Below are 14175 nucleotides of genomic sequence, written 5' to 3'. Positions count from 1 at the left end.
AGTGTGTGTACAGCACTGGCAGCCTCACAGTGACAATGATGATTTTGGAACCAATCTGGGCCATATTAAATATTTGGCATCTTTCTTCCTCTGTTGCAGACCCCTTGCCGCGTACATTGTGTACAACACAATGGTTAGATTCACTCGTTCATCGATGGCACCAAATCACTTGAAGCTGTTATTTCAGCTTCTGTGTCAGACGCATATGTTAATACTTTGTATAGGATTCAAGTATTTGTTAAAGCAAGCAGAAGTAAACACATGCTTGGAGAACTGCTCGCAGAATTTCTCAGAAATGTGAATCTGAAAACCGATGTCACAGTCATTTCTTTCCTCGAACTGTAGTCGCTGAATTAACTTGTTAAACAGAAAGCGGGAAAACACACACAGACACGCATGCACACACACACACACACACACACACACACACACACACACACACACACACGCATGCACGCATGCACACGCATGCACGCATGCACACGCACGTCTATCTATCATCGTACAAAACATTTTAAATGAAAATGAAAATTTTACACATCTGCACAAACATCCAGAGAAAAGTTGTAAATGTGATGATAACTACATTTGAGTTAATTAATATAACATTAAATATACACTGATGGGCTACAGTTACAAATTTTATTCAGCTGTACATTCACAAGCTTTGGGAACATGGATGGTTTTGTATGGCCCAATATAATATCACATCCCACTGAGACATAAATCACAGTGTTTTCTCATTGTTCTAAGATGGAAAAACTAGGTGGCTGACTAAGTCAAGAAAGGTGAATGTCTACCAGGAATCAAAGAAGGGACTTCCCAACCCAAGTTCCTAGCACCCAGCCCCTGACTCAACCACTGCCACAGCATGCCAAAGAGCACCCTGTTATTACTGCAACCACAGTGGTTTTGAATCTGGACACAGTTCCCAGGTCAACGCCCACATTCCCTGTTTGTGTTTGTTTGCTTCAATTAGTCTTTGACATCTCTGCTTTCCAGCTTGCCTGAACCTTTCATGGCTGTCAGAGTTTACTTATTGTGTAGCTCAGTTCTCCAAACAACTGTGCTTAAAAAACAGGCCAGAGGTGCTGGCTGGGAACTGCCCACAGTTGAGTCGCTCAGGCTTAGATTTGCTTCATGTGTGTTACGTTTTGTATTGACGCTAATCTGAAATGATTTGTCTGCTGTTCTTTACGTGGTCGTTAAAATGTTCATTAAAAATTAAGGATTTGTGGTATCTCTGGTTTTTTTGTAGTATTCAGAAAGCTTTAGCAAACATGAGTGGGAAAAACCGCCTCATGACCAAAAAAAAAAAAAAAAAAAAAAATGGATGTGTGCAATGGGTTGTGGTATCAAAAGGGGAATATTTTTGGAGGCAGTTTCTGGGAAGGGAAAAAAATAGAGAGGGCAGTTTAAGTTTTTTCTTTTTTTATATTGATTGAGAAAAAACTAAAAAGCTAAAAATTACAAAAGGGGTGACATGTATCAGGTAATGTGTGCAGCCGTTAGTGGGAATATGTAGATCGGTATCTGACTGAAAATGCAACCCATGTTATAGGATGTTGTTACACAGGTATCGCTGATACCGATGTGGCAGACAGAATGAAAAAATGTGCATGAAAGTTGAAAGATTAATAATCGTTTTGGAAATTAACTGGAAGCGCAATGGTCTGTCGTTCACACAGCATCAGTAGCTCTGTTTGTCACGATGGTCACACATTACCAGACATAAGAACGAGAAAATGAGGAACCTGAACATGCAGCATCATTCTTCTGAATGTCTCAATAGTGCCTGTGCTTATCTCAAGATGTTCAGATAAAGATAATGTTTTGCAACAGCAGTATTGCGTTGCCTGATTATTTATTGAGAGCCTCTTTTATTTTTGTGCAAGCGTGTTTCTCAAAAAAAAAGTTGACATGCCCTGTACAGTGTGAACTAACAGCGAATGCAATGTGTTGCAGTTTTTGTACACATCTATATTTGACTGAAAACGTTACAAAAACGACATAGTTTCAAGTACTAAACCCGAGAAATGTTACTGCTGAAGAATACAAAGCAACGCTTTTCCAAAAATATCTCGACGGGGTGTTGCATCACCGGGTCTCTTCAAGAGATTCTTCAAGCTCTTGGGAACGGAGGGGATGAATTGCTTTTCTATTCTTACTTCATATATGATTCCATTTGCTCAATTGCTTGGAGCCTCCTTTGTGTTATTCTTTGTTTAATAATACAGTAAGTATTTTATGTGCCATGTATGGACAAGCAGGCCAGTTTAGCAACTGTACTCTTTTACTATGGAGCCATGCTTTTGTAATAGTTGCTGAATGTGATTTGGCATTGTCTTGCTGAAATAAACAAGATGTACCTGAAAAACGGAGCTGCACTGGCCGTATATGTTTCTCCAAAACCTGCATATATCTATTTGAACTGTGTGCTGATAACAAGCAGAAAGAAAATGGTGCACATTGCTGTTTCTGGATTTTTTTTTTAAATTTATTTATTTTTTTGAATGGTAGTATGTTAACTTCCATTTTTTGGATGCACAACAAGCTGACTTTACTGGAAATGTTTTTTCAAAAGTCTCTCCAAGCACATCCAGTGATATCCACTGCAGAATGTCATTTTTAATATTGGCCTTTCTCTGAGTTTTCTGATTCTTTTATATGATCTCTACCATGGTAGAAGATGAGATATACAAATTCTTAAACAAAAGAAATTCTCAAACTGTTGAAGCAAATGCCTACTGAGCCTCCACAGAGTGTTGAATCCATCTCCAGTTTTCATCTTAAACACTCAGACTCTCTGGGAGCATCTTCTATGTTGCTTACTTATTACCAATCTGTGTGAGTTGTGAGATATTCCATCTGTTTTTAAAAAATAAGCATAAGAGCATTTTTCATTTTTAACTTCTAATATTCGACTCATTATAATGTTTAAATTGGTTGCAATTTTCTTTTTATTTAGGCAGTGCATCACATTCCTCTGGAAACAGGTTGTGTATTCTTTCGGTCAATGTGCTCTTCAGAATGAAAGTCAAGTCTGGTTGATAATGGACACATATTGGGGGGGGGCAGGGAAAGGAGGATGTTGGTTGGCGGAAGCTCTGTTTTACACCGATAAAAGGAGCACTTGATTCATAGGAAGGGAACTGCTAACTGCTGTGGTTGCTGGCATGTTGTGGCGAGAGGGAAACAGCCCATACTATTAAAATACTTCACTTTTATATAATGCAATGTTATTATTTTCTAGTTTTAATCTTTTACGTAAAAAAACACTGCTGATAATTTAAAAAAATAAGGTAAATACTTGATGAAACTCGAAAAAAGCTCCTGAAGAGAGATTATTAGCGATCAGTTTCCTCACATCATGCTTTTCCGGTGCAGACTTTATTATTTAGGATGTTTTCATGACAGAGTAGTGGTGTATATGTTTAATACCACTTACTTTTTGTAATAATCAATCCAGTTCTTTTTTAGGTAAACTGAATCAGTACCATATGCCATCCAGAAAACTTACAGTCATTATATACAGTAGGTATTTTGTTTCTGTTTATTCATTGTATGTGTTGATTCATCATTCAACTTTCAGACATCAGTCAGCTTTGCCAGTCATCGTCACCACTGTGATGCTTTTCAAACACAAAAGAATAAAAATAAGTTTAACTTTGCGGATGAGATGGCATGACAATATCAGGCGATATTTAACCTTTTAGTATGAGCTAGTTCAAGGCAGTATACAGTTTCCTCTCTGGTCAAGGCAATTTTGAAATCGTAGTGGCTAAATTTGTGCAAGCATACTGCAGTGTTGCAACATTTCATAGTTTCCCACAGTCCTCTTGTGAGCACGCATAAGAATAGTTGGTATCTCCTCACAATACACGTTCTGCAGTTAAATAATGGCTGGACATTATTTGCTTTTCAGTGATATTTGAAGCCCAAAAATATCCTACAGTAAGGCCAAACAATGATGTAATTTATGGAGTTAGATAGAGGGAAATCCCCATCAGCCTGTGTTTCCAAATGCTTCCCAGAAGTGGGAACTAAGATAATTGGAGTTGGTTAAATGTAGGAGGATACTGAAAAAAGATGTTGATGAGTACGAGCAAGCTAAAATGGCTTGTAAAACGAGAGATTTACCACTAAGTCCTACAAAAACAGCAACCACCTTTAGTCATTAGGTTTAATTACAGTAAGCTCTGCAGGGATGTGAACTCTAAAATAAACATCCTGACTTACACGTGTTTTTTAAGAAGCTCATACGAGCTACTAAAGGCATTTACATGTTTGGATTTACGGTTTCAACCACAAATGAATTTTTAAGTTCTATTGTAGTTAGTAATCTTCATAGTTTGAAGTTTTACACAGTAACAGGAGACAGTCCGAAATTACAGTAATAAAGTTAGTTAATATATTGTTTAGCTTTACGTTTGGGCCATTAAACGGTTCAGACTTTTCCGACTTAAAGGGAAAATGTGTTATAACTACAGGCGAGTCTGAAAGTACTTCTTTATTAACCACATCGCTTTTGAGGCTGTTTGCTCTGCAGTGAACTGATCTTTGCCCTGCACGCACAACATACGGCACCGCGTCAGCCAATAGGAAAGAGACTCATTTACTGTACGTATTACGTAGCCTAATGCTGCTAGCCCGGTAGCTGGTTTGCTAACAGGAAAGAAGATGGATTCTCCCATACTGGTAATGTTAGCCCATTTATTCATTTCTGACGATGTAAAAGCCACCAGCGTTATCTCATTAGTACTTCACATAAGTATTTACTAGCAAAATGTTTCTCGCGGTTTTGTTTTGTAGAATCAGGCGAATAATCCCAGTGCTAACTACAGTAAACGGGTTGGCCGTTTTAGCTAAGGAGCTAGCATCTTTAAAGTTAGCTCGTATATGCGTTTGTTGATGATGTGGAACTGTCATGTCTCCTTCACGATTTGGTGATTTAGAAGTCTTTTAAATAACATTTAGACTGATTTTGTGACGCCAGTCGACACCCAATTTATTCAATTTACTTGCATAGTTTTGATAGTTCATGTTTATTATTTAACATACGAGTTGCCACATTTTTAAAGAATTAAGGCGAATTCGTTCCTGGGTAGGATAAACAATGCCTAACGTGTGCTGTCTTCACAGGAACCGTCCTTATACACGGTCAAAGCTGTTCTCATTCTGGACAACGATGGAGACCGGCTTTACGCCAAGGTATGAATTTCAGACATCTGTGCCATCATGATACTTCATTATTACTAACGCCGGTGAAATGCCAAATAGTGATCTTCTGCGAAACAGTGAATACTGGACAAAAATCACTGCTGATATTTAAACGCATGTAAATTAATTATTGGCCTATAATCTGTCAAACTCTTGTGAATGGTGTCAAGTTATTTTGAGACTGCACTAATTTTAATTCTGATTAAATATTCTGAGTTTGTGCGGAGGGGCCCACAGGAACTCAAAGAAAAATCATGGAAACACTCTTGCTCTGAAGTTAATTTTTAATTGCCACCTAAAAAAAACCCCACCAAAAAAACAAAAACACTGCCTGATTCTGTAAATTCTCACATAGCTACATTAAACACAAAATTCAGTCCATAACAAATGCTGTATTTTTTTCCTGATTAAAAATTATGTGCTAAACAGCTCCCAGTTACTTTAGAAAAGTGTAAACCTTTAAAACATGTATGACTCACTATTGTCTCGTTTTCTCATTTTGGGTTGATTGTTTGCAAGAAAATGTCATCATCTAATAATAAAAATGAAAACTAGTGAAAAGGATGTAATTTTTAGACTAATATCTAAATGTGACTTAATTTCTGCAGTATTATGATGACACGTACCCGACAGTGAAGGAGCAGAAGGCATTTGAGAAGAACATATTCAACAAAACGCACAGAACAGACAGTAAGTCGTCTTTACACTGTTAAAAACAGTTACTTTGCCTCAATGCATACCTAATATCGAGCATGGTTGTTTTTTTTATGCCTCTTTAGGTGAGATAGCACTACTTGAAGGCCTCACTGTCGTCTACAAGAGCAATATAGACCTTTTCTTTTACGTGATTGGAAGTTCACATGAAAATGAGGTAAGTTTAATGACCATAAAGTTTTGTAATGAATCCTTTTTAAGTAGGAGTTGAAACTTGCTTATGTTGTGCTGAGGAAAGTGACAGCACATGCCGAATATGGATCCTGCCTCATCATCCAGTCTGTGATAGCCTGAGTAATGGTGTGAATCACGGTACATGAGCAAGTTTTGACTATTATTGTTTTGCACTTGGAACCTTATAATTGCACTAAACCACATAAGAAGTTTTCACAAGTAAAGTCCATAAAATTCCAGGTGAGTCCAGTGGAAACGCTGCCCTTTCTCACACGTGGCAGACAACTGGAAATAAACAGAGTCATTTGGTTCCTCATTATTGAAACATTTCTAAAACTACGCATGGAGAAAATGTTTTAGTTAACTTAAAAAAAAAAGGGAGGGGGGCTTTTGAAAAACACAGAAACTAACTGAAAAAATTGTGTTTGCTTACAAAGCTAACTAAATTAAACTTAAAAAAGTCAGCTTTACTCTTAAGGGTAGTCACATTTTATTTGTTAACTTATTAATATTGTAATATTAATAAGTTAACAACTTGATAATATTACAATACAATAGTACTCTTTAAATCTTACCCAAAATAATAAATCTTACCCCTGAATTATTATTATTATTATTATTTAATCTTTTAATTGTATTTATTTTTTGTTATTAAACTGATAAACAAACCTGAAGATTTACAAACCAAAAGAACTACATTAAATAGATTTGAATCTATTTAAATTGAATTGAAAATAAAAATGAAATAAAAAATTAAAACTAATGAAAAATATAAAAGTTTAATAACTCTGACACAGACTTCAGTGGGTAACCTGGTGGGTAAAGATCGTCTGATGACGTGATATTTGCGTTCACTTGTGCGCGTCGCAGGGTAGAAAAGTTGAAGGCTACAGCACACGTGTGAGGCTGAGCTTTAATTTCCATCTTCATTCTGTAGTTCAGCTTTTGTTATATAGTAAATTATTGAATTTTAAGTTTTTCACTCCCTCCAACTTGGTGTCAGGATAACCCCCCCCCCCCCCCCCCCCTCCTCATATGTAACTTTGTATTTGTCTTACCGAATAGAATTTTAAAGCAAATTGTAGAAGCGTATAATTTGCTATCATGATTTGGCTATAAGCTGCTTTTCAAATGCATTAGTAGTATTTTGTGTCCCTGTTTTTTCTCACACGATATATGCGACTCTAGCAAATATGTCCTAAGTAAACCAATATAAATAAAAGAAACTGTTGAACCTTTAGTAACGAATCAAGTGTTTTAGCCTCAATAAAAAGTGGCTTTTATTTGTACACTGTTGTAATTTAAGAACTGCTTATATAGTGCACCGATTCTGATGTGTTCTTTTGTTTTCAACAGCTCATGCTTATGGCTGTTCTAAATTGCCTTTTTGATTCGCTCAGTCAGATGTTGAGGTATGTTTTTGCAGCAGTTATTTACAAACATACAAACTTTTTTAAGGCACATTTTTTTTCACTAAAATTAACGTATATATTTTTAACTGCAGAAAAAATGTTGAGAGGAGAGCTTTGTTGGAGAATATGGAGGGACTCTTCTTGGCTGTGGATGAAATTGTAGATGGCGGGTGAGTAAAACTAACCTGATAATTCTGATTCTTGTCAGTCATCTTTTAGAGTTTTACATCACTTTGTCTCCTGTGCATTTCCTGCAGGGTGATCTTAGAGAGCGACCCACAGCAGGTTGTGCATCGTGTGGCTCTTAGAGTAAGTTGCTCTCCTCTGAAACATTCAGCCAATTTTGACATCGGTTGTTTCTGCTGCTAAAGTAATGTAATTGTTCTTGTAGGGTGATGATGTGCCTTTGACAGAGCAGACAGTCACCCAGGTGAGAAAAACATTCGAACTCTGATCTTCTCTCTCCCATAAAGTTTTAAGGCTCCATTAGTTTATTGACTGTTAAAACTAATTTCTTCAAAACCTGCAAATGCAAGGTCATTGCACTCATTCTCATCCATGCTCGCATTTTGCATTGTGTCATATGCACGTCAGGGTACATGACTACTCATTTGTTCAGTGGTGAGGTGGTAGGTAGCCAGCGGTGGTTCCTGTCTTTTAGCTCTTACGTGTGTGTGTGTGTGTGTGTGTGTGTGTGTGTGTGTGTGTGAGCTCTTCTTGATTAATGCTGTCATTTAAGAGGCCTGAGACTGGCTACTACCACCCCTCCTTTGGCCATGATTAATAGCTGTGCCCAGTCCCCATGCTTTATGGTTATGATTCGGCTTTCCTTCAGTGGATTAAGATGATTAATGAGCTCTTGCATATTTTCCTTCATTCATATCACTTGCTCATCATTTTTTTCTCTCAGGATTTCAACTTTATTTTAATTGTGCTTACTTTATCTTCCTTGGTCGTGCCACTTGTGTTTTTCTTTTACTTTTATTTGGTACTGTTTCTCCTAAGGGTAGCCGTTCTTTTCTGGGCCAGTAAAGTCGGACGTTAGTCAATGTGATCTCTTTGGTCAAGCTTGTGTTTTTTTCCACAGGTACTTCAGTCTGCCAAAGAACAGATCAAGTGGTCCCTTCTGCGATAAGAGTCATGGCTGCACCAGAATACCATCGAGCCACTATACAGCCAAGATTTCACAGCACTGATCTACATATTCCTTTTCCTCTGATTTCCACTCCTTCAGTTAACGCTGTGACAGTACTGACCGCTGGTTCAGTCACACTCCCAGGACTACTTGACAAAGTTTCATTTTCTGTTTTTTTTCTTGCACAGGCGTGCATTGTTTAACATGCTCAATGTGGGGATAAGATGTGCTGTACATTCCAGTAATGGTTGTCCTGTTTTTATTTCTGTTATGGTTTTTCTTTTCTTTTGTCTTCATCAAAGAAGCTGGTTGTTTATAAAAACAGTATACAGATGTAAGATGTTAATAAACACCATCATAGCTTGTGACAACATTCCACGTGTCTCCTTACAATAACAGTTGTGTCATTCAGGACTGCATCCTTCCACCTCCTCCACATTACTGTAAAACAATCCAGTCAGTTTCTGTCCCTTTCATTTACGTGGGTGTTGTGATTAAAGTATTATTGTAGTCATTAAGTTCTGTATGAGATCTTCCATCAGCAGATACAGTTAATAAATATCTGACACTGGCATGGGAAAAGCCATGATGTGTCCAAACACTACCTGTTTGTATGGTGTGGCTTTAATATTAGTTAGTACTCTGTTGCACATAGACTAAGAGTCGCGAACTGTTTGTTAACATTCATAATTCTGTTTAGCTTGCTTTTAACAGCTTCTGCATTTCAGAGTTGAACATTTTAAGTGTTCTTTGTTCTTCAACGCCTAAATACATAACAGAAGCTCAAGGGCTCCATCTCCTGGCGTTGGCAACAAAGTGCAAAAATACTGTGAACGGGAGGAGACTCATCCATGCAGGTCTGTTGTGGAACTTGCATAGTACTCGGTACTGTGACATGAGAAGTTTTATGGAGAAACCCCTGATTCATTTCTTTACTACTGAGAGCTGCTATGTGCACCGTGAATTGTGTGCTCCCATGTATGTACCCCCCCACCACCTTCATATGCTGAGCTTGTGCTCATTTGAATGCAAATGAAGGAAACCCCCCAGAGAGGAATGGGTACGAGTATAGGCACTAGATCATATTGGTACCTGATGCATATTACAAGAAAATGATATATCTGCATTCTTCCAGCGAGGTATTCCCATATGTTCCAATTCTGATCTTTTCAAAGTACTCTTTGTGAGCAGAGATTTGTGTTGGCTGTGCTGAAAACCATGTGCTTATATCCATGTCTAATCCAAACTACGTTTGGTAGCAGGCCTTATTAGAGTCTCTTCTCTCCTCGTACTTTAGATTACATAAATTATCCTGAAGCCCTTTGCATGCTGTGACAGGTCTCAGGTCATCGAGCTACTGTTTGTAGGCTTTTTCACAAGCTGTCATATGTCAGAAGTTTGCCAATGTTTCTGTTCTGGATATCTAAGTAATTTTGCTCAGACATCAAAGTAAGAAACTGACAGAGCAAATGCTCTTGATGTAGAGGTGTCTGTGGCCTGGAGGAGTTTGCTGAAAGGATCACACACATTTGTGGTAATGTTGGAATCCAGAAGGTAAATTAGCGTTCCACCTTTGATTTGCCCCATGGAAAATTTTATACCTCCTGTGGAAAAAAAAATCTCGTGAGAAAATAACCCGAGAGTGTGAGAAGCAATTGTGATATTTGGATTAATTCAATGTTAGAAATAAAATATTTATGTTTCCTTAGCTCAAAAAAACGAAAGGAAAAAACACCTGAAACATATCAAAAATACTGTGTATTAGGCTTCGTGACAGCGGTTGTTAAAAAAACAACAGTGTGCGTGTGTTTTTGCCTGGATGCATGCATGTGTGTTGTCTTTACTAAACAGAGTAGTGCAGTCAATGAAAACGGTTATTGGGTGTGAGCTGTGGTCCCAGTGTCTTGACTTTGCCCCAGTTTGTTTCAGTCCTTGAATCTGTGGCTCTTTATAGCTGCACAGATCGACTGAATGGAGACCATGATGATGCTACTTGTGATTATTAAGCGTTTTACTGGATAAAAAGCAGTAAGAAAAGGAAAGGTAATCATTATAAATGGACTCCATTATTGCACCAGTTTACTGTTATCGCAGCGGTTTGGTGGTATAATGAGGACAGCTGATGTCTCTGTGTGTGGTTTCACTGAAGGAGGAGGAGGGGGTGGGGAGATGAAGGTTAAAGAGGATGAGGTTAGCTGAAGTAGACAGCAGTAAATGTAATTAGATGAAATCCCAGTGAGGGCACAATGCGGAAAAGAGAGGGTTAAACCAGATCCCCACCCAAGGTGCCCGTCCAGACCCTCACTCTTCATCTAGATAGCCCTGCAGCACCATCGGCAGCTCAGTGACGCGATTTCATCCACTAATTACAGTTGCACCATCATAAAAACCAGCAAGGTAATTTATATTAATTATATAGGAATGAGTATAACAGTTTGAAACGCCATGGCTTGACATGCTGTACATAACATGCAGTAAAATTGTCAGAGACGTGTGGGCTCAGAGCCTTGTAATTGATCAATGCATACAGTGAAAGAGTCGCTCAGCGTGTGTGTGTGTGTGAGTGACTTTCTGAATTAGAGTCTATAAATTATCATCATCTGTAAGCTTACAGACTCTTTATGTCATAGTCAATAGGCCCAAGCACCCATCCAATGGCTTGTCCTGCTAACCAGAAACAACACAGGGGAAAACAATGACAGCATGTTGGATGCAGTACAGTAAATGTATTAAAGGAAGTGCCATTATACTGTCTGAGCGGAGCAAAGGGCAAGACCAAATGATGTTGGATGACCCACTGTATTAAAATTAACAAGGCCATTTTACCTCTACTGCTTTCACATTTCCACCCAGTATATAAAATTACTAACATAATGATGCTGCTTTAGTGTTTTGAAATAAAATAATATGAAAGGAAATCACTCCCTCGCTGGCTCATTTTTCACATGCCTTCATTTCCAGTGTTTAAAATAATAACAAGAGACCATCAAAAATCGATAGCATCGCTGCAAAGGCAGCATTTAGAAATAGGTCATCGAAGGCTGCTCGAAGCACGTGCGGCTGCATGTGTGAATGCGTGCATGCAGAGAAGAGGAGGTATGGGCCCGGGCCTGCTCCCTTTGCCTCAGCAGCATTGTGGCAGCCTGGTGTGGTTTATGACCGCAGTTGCCCTCTCCGGGTCTGTTTATGGATTCCCATAGAACAGAGAATCATAGCCACTTCAAGGAAAGCCAGCCAAAAACAACACCTCCACCATTGCACTCTTGCCTGCTTTAGCCATAAGTCAGCCCACTATTTGTGTTTCCCAAGGAAAAAAAAAAAGTTTTCATAGTAATGACATAAGATGACGGTAAATTCTGATGCTAATGTTTAATTTTTTTTTTGTTGATGTAAAATAAAACTGTCACCACAAATGTGTCTGCTTTATTGGATGCTGTTACAACTGGGTGAAAAAATTGTGAGGTTTGTTAAGGGAAAGCTTTTTTTTCTTGGGGATGGAATGGCATTACCTTTGCAGGACCAGTTACTTTATGATACCTGTAAGATTTATTACATGAAAATGTTCAACTTTGACAGGATAATGAAAGTGCACCACCAAGGGCATTGTTAATCGAGGAAATATTCCACCTGATGTGTTTTCCCTCTGTTGTTTTTCCCACAGTTCTCTTGTGCCAGAGCAGTGCATTACTCTTCTACTGAAAGCATGCTTCAGAAGAGTGATGGTGAAAATCCTCCGAAAATGCTGCCAGTGGCTGGATGCAGCAGGATTGCTGCGTCCAGCCAGCAATCGCATTGTGTTTCTTTGTTGCTGCACAACAAAAACTCAAAATCCTCAAGCACGGCTGTTCAAGTTTGTTGAGCGGCTGGGTCAACTCCGCCATCCTGTAAAGGTGCACAGCTGGCTCACATCTGGTAAGAGGATGTGCTCAACTGCCTCCTCCAGACCCTTGCAGGCAGGGTGCACTCTGGAGGACATGCTTCTGGTGATGCTGTGTCACACCAGTCAGAGGTTACTGGGTTACTGCGGCTATCAAACAGTCAGCACTACATTTTGGTCCAAAAATGATGCAAAATTGTGCTAAAGAAGGAACATCAGTCATTTTCACTTGTCAACATCGGACTCCGGCATGCTGGCCGTAACGGTTTATGAGCGTTTCTGCTGGTGTTATTCAGCTCCCACCGCATCCGTCAAAGACTAAACATGGCTTACAGTTCATGTTTAGTCTTGTTTTGCATGGAAAAAAGAGGATCCTCTGGATAATCCACTCTCTTGTACTACAGTGTAAGTGTGTGAGTGTGCAGGAGCTCAAGAATGTAAAGAAAAAGCATTTTCTGTGGCATACCTCTAAACCCCCAGCTTGTTCCCTCCTCCCTCTGTCATCTACCCTTTCTCCCCTCCCTTCCCCGTGGATTCCCCAACCACACCACAACACCGTTAACAGAGCGGCCCTGACAGATTTACTGCCATCGTCTTTCCATTGGCCGCCAGCGTGACAGCTGAGATTTAATGCTGCCTTCTTATTGGCCAAGACCTGACAGGTTAATTTATAGGTGCACTGTGATTTGATGCCTCCTGCCTTTGAAGTGAGTTACAGCTCTGTCGCTTATAGGACACAGAAACGGTGTCAGGTTGCAATCGTAAAATCTTATCCCTGAAGGGAGGTGGCACTGGAGTATAATAGTCCTTACATCATAAGAGCAGAGGAGACTTTCTTGTGAGCACAGAAGGAAGAACAGAGAAATGTGTGGTATGGTTAAAAAAAAGACCACTAAATTTCTATTGAAAATGATTTACATAGATCACAAAGCAATATACTTAAAGGGATAGTTCACTCCAAAATGAAACTACATATTTTACCTTTGCCGTGTACTGTTTTGTTGTGAGTCGGCCTGGTTCTGGGTGTAGATTTCTCTGCTTTCTCTGGAATATGAATGCGTGAACTAAATACCTCTGTGTTCAAATTCCAATAAAATACATTTGAAAGAAAAAACCCAGCAGCGGTGATCCAAGAGTCCTGGCAGGGAATAGAAAGAGACAGCATATTTCTCCCATAATGGCGTCTCTTCATTGTTAAATCAGAATCAAATTTACAATCCTTCTCCTCATAAACAAGGTCTTGAATAATCAGGCCCCATCTTATCTTAAGACCTCATAATACCACATCAACCCCAGTAGAGCATTTCACCCTCAGACTCCTGGCTTACTTGTGGTTCCTGGATATTTAAAAGCAGAATGGGAGGGTTGTCTGTTTGTTTGGGTTTTCTCTGTATTATTGTAGCATCTTTACCCTACAACATAATGCACATTGAGGCCCCTTTTATTATGATTTATATTTTATTAGTATAATTAAATTGAATTGAATGTAATGGAACTGAATTCCACTGCGTCCCTTTCTGTGCTTAGGCTGCTGCCCTCATGAACTGGCCAAAGATAAGCGCAACAAAAGAGATGGATGAACTGTGTCTCTTTCTAGAAATATAGATCTAGTTAGTCAAAAAAAACAAAACATCTTGCTGTGA

The 14175-nt window shown here is 38.9% G+C and overlaps 1 protein-coding gene across 1 annotated transcript; it reads left to right on the top strand.

Annotated features, from left to right (window-relative positions):
- The first annotated feature begins 4472 nt into the window (after positions 1–4472).
- Positions 4473–9259, top strand: copz1 (COPI coat complex subunit zeta 1). Its single transcript, XM_086277804.1, has 9 exons — positions 4473–4698; positions 5143–5211; positions 5829–5910; positions 6000–6091; positions 7465–7520; positions 7613–7690; positions 7778–7829; positions 7912–7950; positions 8608–9259. Exons 1-9 carry the CDS (start codon positions 4681–4683, stop codon positions 8653–8655), a joined length of 534 nt encoding a protein of 177 aa, XP_086133930.1. The 5' UTR covers positions 4473–4680; the 3' UTR covers positions 8656–9259.
- Positions 9260–14175: the final 4916 nt, after the last annotated feature.

This window comes from Aulonocara sp. 'chitande type north' Nkhata Bay, linkage group LG20 (genome assembly GCF_057382095.1).
Source record: "Aulonocara sp. 'chitande type north' Nkhata Bay isolate Kocher_YH1m ecotype deep benthic linkage group LG20, A_spYH_male_GT1.1, whole genome shotgun sequence".
Lineage (NCBI taxonomy): Eukaryota > Metazoa > Chordata > Actinopteri > Cichliformes > Cichlidae > Aulonocara > Aulonocara sp. 'chitande type north' Nkhata Bay.
The sequence above is the reverse complement of the archived record's forward strand: the minus strand, read 5'-3'. Positions and strand labels throughout refer to the sequence as shown.

Excerpts from the sequence above, each read along its gene's own strand:
- copz1 (XM_086277804.1), top strand. Across the intron at positions 5,212-5,828 it reads GAGACCGGCTTTACGCCAAG|TATTATGATGACACGTACCC; the intron begins GTATGAATTTCA and ends TAATTTCTGCAG. Across the intron at positions 7,830-7,911 it reads TGCATCGTGTGGCTCTTAGA|GGTGATGATGTGCCTTTGAC; the intron begins GTAAGTTGCTCT and ends TTGTTCTTGTAG.